The sequence below is a fragment of the Ranitomeya variabilis genome, chromosome 5, assembly GCF_051348905.1.
Source record: "Ranitomeya variabilis isolate aRanVar5 chromosome 5, aRanVar5.hap1, whole genome shotgun sequence".
Classification (NCBI taxonomy): Eukaryota; Metazoa; Chordata; class Amphibia; order Anura; family Dendrobatidae; genus Ranitomeya; species Ranitomeya variabilis.
The window spans coordinates 688,110,514-688,117,580 of NC_135236.1; the positions used below are offsets into that span (position 1 = coordinate 688,110,514).

General features: G+C 45.0%; 1 protein-coding gene across 1 annotated transcript; it reads right to left on the minus strand.

Moving 5' to 3' along the window:
- Positions 1 to 3,318: 3,318 nt before the first annotated feature.
- Positions 3,319 to 5,914, minus strand: LOC143777159 (uncharacterized). Its single transcript, XM_077267249.1, has 2 exons — positions 5,062 to 5,914; positions 3,319 to 4,477 (listed from the first exon to the last, which is right to left on the minus strand). Exons 1-2 carry the CDS (start codon positions 5,489 to 5,491, stop codon positions 3,597 to 3,599), a joined length of 1,311 nt encoding a protein of 436 aa, XP_077123364.1. The 5' UTR covers positions 5,492 to 5,914; the 3' UTR covers positions 3,319 to 3,596.
- Positions 5,915 to 7,067: the final 1,153 nt, after the last annotated feature.

Sequence of the window (7,067 nt, forward strand, 5' to 3'; positions counted from 1 at the left end):
ACAGAATTACAAAATATACTCTGTATGATGTAAGCTACCCCTCCCCCCCTCCTACTTAACGCGTATCGCCACACAGAGGTGGCTTCGTCAGGAGCAGAGTAAGTATGTCTGAGGCGCACAGTAACCATCTATATATCCACAAATAAGAGTACATACCGAAGTCAGCTGAAATTGTAACAGCTGTGAGAGAGCAGAGAAAGCCGGAAGTAACAAGCGCCGAACGCGTCACTGAAACACAGTGCGCAGGTGCCAGACTCACGAGAAGTCAGCACAACTGCGCACGCGTTAAAGAGGATGAACTCATGACAGAAGATAACCGCGACTGCGCAGGCCCGAACCCCAAGGAGATGGCCATGCTGATAGCCATGAAGCTAACAAGACTAAATGTCACAATGCGCAAGCGCCAGGTATGTCGCAGTGCGCAGGCGCCGGGCATAAACACAAATAGACACAGTGCGCCTGCGCTGTAGAAAAAAACATACGAGCAAAGGAGTCATGGCATAAAAGAAGTATTTGTCTTTTATATAAGCAATGGGAACACTCGGGAGCCAATTAAACAGACATGAAAGGCGGCCAATGTAAGTAGCAACCTCAGAATCGATCGATATATATATGCGCATGCGTCATGCACAGTGTGTGCCAAACTAGAGTACCAATGACGTCTGCGCCAGTCACAAAGTGAAAAAAATGATGGTAATGATGGAACTATGGCTACTGTGAGTCGCAATACGCAGGCGCCAAGTAAGTAACCAGACAAAGTGCACTCATACGCCCCACAAAAAAATATAAATAAAATATAGGAAGTCAAGCATTGTAATAACATAAACCCAAGTTCCTGTCTAAAGCTCTCAAGAAGTATATCATCCATTATAAGTTCATGTTAAAAACATACAACTCTGCCCTTCACCTCTCCAAACAAACCTATTTCAACACCCTCATCACCTCGCTGTCCAATAACCCTAAACGTCTCTTTGACACTTTCCGGTCCCTACTCAACCCAAGAGAGCAGGCCCCAACCACGGATCTCCGTGCTGACGATCTGGCCAATTACTTCAAAGAAAAAATTGACCACATTCGACAGGAAATCATTTCCCAATCTCTTCATACCAAGCACTGTCCTCCCTCCCCCACTGCATCTAGTTCACTCTCTGACTTTGAACCAGTTACAGAAGAAGAAGTAAGCAGGCTCCTTGCATCTTCTCGCCCGACCACTTGCACCAGCGACCCCATTCCGTCGCATCTCCTCCAGTCCCTTTCCCCGGCTGTCACCTCTCACCTAACAAAAATATTCAACCTTTCCCTCACTTCCGGTATTTTTCCCTCCTCATTTAAGCATGCCATCATACATCCACTACTTAAAAAGCCCTCCCTCGACCAAAACTGTGCCGCTAATTATAGACCTGTCTCTAATCTTCCCTTCATCTCTAAACTCCTGGAACGCCTGGTCCACTCCTGTCTTACCCGCTATCTCTCAGATAACTCTCTTCTCGACCCTCTTCAATCTGGTTTCCGCTCTTTACACTCTACTGAAACTGCCCTCACTAAAGTCTCTAATGACCTACTAACAGCTAAATCTAATGGTCACTATTCCATGCTAATTCTCTTGGATCTCTCCGCAGCATTCGACACTGTGGATCATCAGCTCCTCCTCACTATGCTCCGCTCCATCGGCCTCAAGGACACCGTTCTCTCTTGGTTCTCCTCCTATCTCTCTGGCCGATCCTTCACTGTTTGTTTTGCTGGTTCCTCCTCCTCTCACCTTCCCCTTACTGTTGGGGTTCCTCAAGGATCAGTCCTAGGCCCCCTCCTCTTCTCTTTGTATACTGCCCCTATTGGACAAACAATCAGTAGATTTGGTTTCCAGTACCATCTCTATGCTGACGACACCCAATTATATACCTCTTCTCCTGTTATCACGCCGACCTTTTTAGAAAACACCAGTGATTGTCTTACCGCTGTCTCTAACATCATGTCCTCCCTCTATCTGAAACTGAACCTGTCAAAAACTGAACTCCTCGTGTTCTCTCCCTCTACAAACCTACCTTTGCCCGACATTGCCATCTCTGTGTGCGGTTCCACCATTACTCCAAAGCAACATGCCCGCTGCCTTGGAGTCATCCTTGATTCCGAGCTTTCATTCACCCCCCACATCCGATCACTGGCTCGCTCTTCTTATCTGCATCTCAAAAACATTTCCAGAATTCGCCCTTTTCTTACTTTCGACTCTGCAAAAATTCTTACTGTCTCACTTATTCATTCTCGTCTGGACTATTGTAACTCTCTACTAATTGGCCTACCTTTTACCAGACTCTCCCCGCTCCAATCTGTCCTGAATGCTGCTGCCAGGATCATATTCCTCGCCAACCGTTACACCGATGCCTCTACCTTGTGCCAGTCATTACACTGGCTACCCATCCAATCCAGAATCCAGTACAAAACTACTACCCTCATCCACAAAGCACTCCATGGCTCAGCACCACCCTACATCTCCTCTCTGGTCTCAGTCTACCAACCTACCCGTGCCCTCCGCTCTGCTAATGACCTCAGGTTAGCATCCTCAATAATCAGAACCTCCCACTCCCGTCTCCAAGACTTTACACGTGCGGTGCCGATTCTTTGGAATGCACTACCTAGGTTAATACAATTAATCCCCAATCCCCACAGTTTTAAGCGTGCACTAAAAACTCATTTGTTCAGATTGGCCTACCGCCTCAACGCATTAACCTAATTATCCCTGTGTGGCCTATTAATAAAAAACAACAACATAATCACGTTCCTCCATCATGTTCTCATACACTTTATGCAGTTAATAGCCTCTGTGTCTGTACTGCTACATACTTAGGCAGTTAACTGGTTCATGCAGCTTTACATGAACACCCGAGCCTTACACTATGGCTGGTCCAAATAACTAAAGCAATTGTTACCATCCACCTCTTGTGTCTCCCCTTTTCCTCATAGATTGTAAGCTTGCGAGCAGGGCCCTCATTCCTCCTGGTATCTGTTTTCATCTGTGGTTATTGTTATGCTGTAATGTCTGTTGTCTGTATAAGTCCCCTCTATAAGTTGTAAAGCGCTGCGGAATATGTTGGCGCTATATAAATAAAATTATTATTATTATTATTATTATTATTAAGAAGTATACGAATAGAGGCAGTAGCTAGACAGAGTGATGCACCAGCTCCAGGCATAATACAACCACGCACTATTGTGCTCAAAAAGCACTTGCTTTTAGTTTATGAACAAATGATGTGTAAAAAAATGTATATAAATAGGCCATTGATCATGAGTGATACACACGAAGTTACAAATAAACGCAGCACGCACCATGCAAAACCCAACAGGTAATATATTGCAGCCTTACGGTATATCATGGATAAATGCCACACAGCTTAAGACCACCGGGACAAAAAAATAAAAAATAAAAAATAAAAAATAATAATAATAGTTATATCCCACAACAGACAGCTTAAAGTTGTTTATAGAAACCCGTGAATAATAGGTCCTCGTTCAGGCCGCGAGGAGACTGACTTTGAAGTTCAAAAATCCATTTGGATTCGCAGCGAAGAAGGGCTTGTACAGTATTGCCACCCCTTATGTTAGTATGGACCGATTCCAAACCCAGCCACTTTTCCTCCATGTATATCTAGGAAATGGGATGCCACTGAGGTGAGTATTTTATTCTTCTCACGATCTTTAGATGCTGTGGAAATGCTGGAGAGATGCTGTTGCATCCTCCTCCGAAGTTCTTGGGTGGTCTGTCCAACGTAAATTTTGGGGCAGCCGCAAAAGATTGCATCTACGATATTCCGTGACCTACACGTAAAGAATTCCTTAGGGCGTATCTGAAAAGATAAAACTGAAATTGAATAGCCATCCTGTGCAGTCATAAATTGGCAGATATTGCAGCGCCCACATGGATATGAACCAAAGGTTTTTGTCCCCCGATTCAATTTAGTGGGTGGTCGCTGATAATGGCTATGGCATAAATTGTCCCTTAGATTCTTGGCTCTTCTTGCTACCATATTGGGAGATTTAGAAATAAAGGGCAAAATCTTCTTATCATTTGCAAGGATAGCCCAATTGTTGGATAAGATGTCGCGGACATCAGACCACTGGTTGTTAAATGTGGTAATCAGAGGTAGCGAAGAGAGGGGTTCACGTACCTTCTTGGTCAACAGACTCTGTCTCTCGGTGCTTCGGGCATGTTGATAAGCTTGGGAAATGATTCTGCGGGGGTAACTCCTGTTTTTGAAGCGCATAGATAATTCTCTTGCCTGTGCCTCAAAGTCCACATTTGAGCTGCAATTTCTCCTTAAACGGAGGAATTGGCCCCTCGGAATTCCATTTTTTAGATGTCCAGGATGGAAGCTGTTGAAATGTAGTAAGCTGTTGGTGGCAGTTGTCTTCCGAAAGAGGCTACAGGTAATGCAAGAATCCTCAATGGATAGTTTAAGGTCCAAAAAGTCTATTGCTGTATCTGAAATAACAGACGTAAGTTTGATATTAAAGACATTACTATTGAGATCACTGATAAAGAGTTTGCATTCGTCAAATGACCCTGTCCAGAAAAAACAATGTCGTCAATATAGCGTTGCCATATTGCCACATTAGTTGTGAATGCCGTATGCTTAAAGACCGTTTGCTCCTCCCACCATCCAAGAAAAAGATTGGCATACGATGGTGCGCACCGAGCCCCCATGGCTGTGCCAGAGGTTTGTCTGTAGTACTTCCTGTCGAAGACAAAATAGTTCTTATCTAAAATAAAATATAATAGTTCCAAAAGGAAACTATCATGCATAACGTCTCTATTGATGTTTTTGTTCAGGAAGTATCTTACAGCCTGCAAACCCAGCTGATGTGAAATGCTGGTGTAAAGTGATTCTACATCGAGACTAACGATGTAGGTATTCGGAGGCAGGTGTACATTCTCGAGGAGCTGTATGAGATGTGATGAGTCTCTAATATAGGACACCAAAGACAGGACTAGTGGTTGTAGATAGTGATCCACATAGATGCAAGGACGTTCGAAGATGCTGCCAATACCGGAGACTATGGGCCTACCTGGTGGTACGGTGAGAGATTTGTGCACTTTAGGGAGTGCATAAAAAGTCGGGATGATAGGCGTAGGAGTGGTCAAGAAGTCCGCTTCCTTTTTCGTCACAATATTCTCCTGGAGGGCCCTGTTAATTAGATGATCAATTTTATCCTTAAAAAACTCCGTGGGATCAGAGGGTAACAAAACGTAACAATCGGACCTCTGCAGTTGACGCAATATTTCGCCCGTGTACATCTCGTGGGGCCAGAGAACCACATTGCCCCCTTTATCGGCCTCGCGCACTACAAAATCCTTGTTATGTTTTAAGTTCTGCAGGGCCTTTCTTTCGTCCATGCCAAAATTATTGTGCCTATGAGGATCCAATCGCAAATTGTTGATATCAAAACATACCTTAGGGGTTGGACGGAGCGCATCCGAGGGATGATGCGGATGCATCCTATGACACCGGCTCTGCAGGCGAAAATAGCTGTGATGGCCCTAGAGGGGGATGCACGGGACTCTGTTATGCTCAGACCCCCCCAGGTGAGAGATACCCTGGACAAAGTATTATGTATACTTGAGGAGACGCATGGGGACCCCACTGACGTAGGGGAGCTGCGCATGCGACTGTTCCGCCGGGTACAAAGAGAGGGGGAGACCGTGACGCAATATATGAACGCACTGCAGGAGCTTAATTCTGCCATTATACGGAAGGACGGCATAGGTGTGGGGTCAATTGACGTTGTACTGCGAGACCAACTGGTGACAGGCTTGCGAGATGTGTTAGTGAAACAGGCCCTGCGAGAGCGCATGCGCGTAAAGCTAGATATGACTTTCTCTGAGGTCGGGAGTGAGGCGCGCGAGCAAGAGCAAGGGGTGGTAGGGTGTTGTGAATTTGGATTCTGGGCTCCCCCGGTGGCCGCTTGTGGAATTGGACTTGTCATCCTCTTTCCTGTTTCACCTGGTTCCATCAGTAGTGGGTGTCGCTATTTAAGCTCATTTCTCTGGTGGTTTCTTGCCGGTCAACAATGTTATCTGATGCCTCTCAGTGCTTGTTCCTGCTTCTAGACAACTGCTAGATAAGTTGGACTTTTGTCCATGTTTCATTTTGCCTATTTGTTCCAGTTCACAGCTGAAGTTTTGTTACTGTGTCTGGAAAGCTCTCGTTGATCAGGGATTGCTACTCTGGCGTTATGAGTTAATGCCAGAGTTTAAGGTAATCTCTGGATGGTGTTTTGTTAGTGTTTTTCTGCTGACCATGAAAGTATACTATCTGTCTTCTGCTATCTAGTAAGCGGACCTCAAATTTGCTAAGACTATTTTCCTGCTGCGTTTGTTGTTTCATCTGAACTCACCGTCATTATATGTGGGGGGCTACTGTCTTCTTTGGAATATTTCTCTAGAGGTGAGCCAGGTCTTATATTTCCCTCTGCTAGCTATTTAGGTCTTAGGCCAGAGCTGGGCATCTAGCTATAAATAGGAAATGCTACCTGGCTATTTCTAGTTGCGCGGCAGGCTTAGTTCATGGTCAGTATAGTTCCATCTTCCGAGAGCTTGTCCCTCTATAGGCTTGCTATGATCTCTGCCTGCAGAGATCATGACAGTTTGACCGGCCAATAAAGTGTTAAAGACCCAGGTTGAGAAAGGAGAGTTATAAGAAGTCTGCTGGAATTTTTTTTTTTTTTTCCTCCAGTTTGCCTTGCTGCAGTCTTTTTTCTCTCTCTCCTCCTAATCTCTGTATGGCTCTGTGTGCACCTGACAATAATGGATCTTCAGAGTGTAACTGCGGGTTTGAATAATCTCATCATGAAAGTACAAAATTTACAAGATTTTGTGGTACATGCTCCGGTATCTGAGCCGAGAATTCCTTTGCCGGAGTTCTTTACAGGGAATAGAGCTAGCTTCCAGAATTTCCGAAATAATTGTAAGCTTTATTTGTCCCTGAAGTCTCGTTCAGCTGGAGACCCTGCTCAGCAGGTTAGGATTGTGATTTCCTTGCTCAGGGGTGACCCTCAAGATTGGGCCTTCTCAT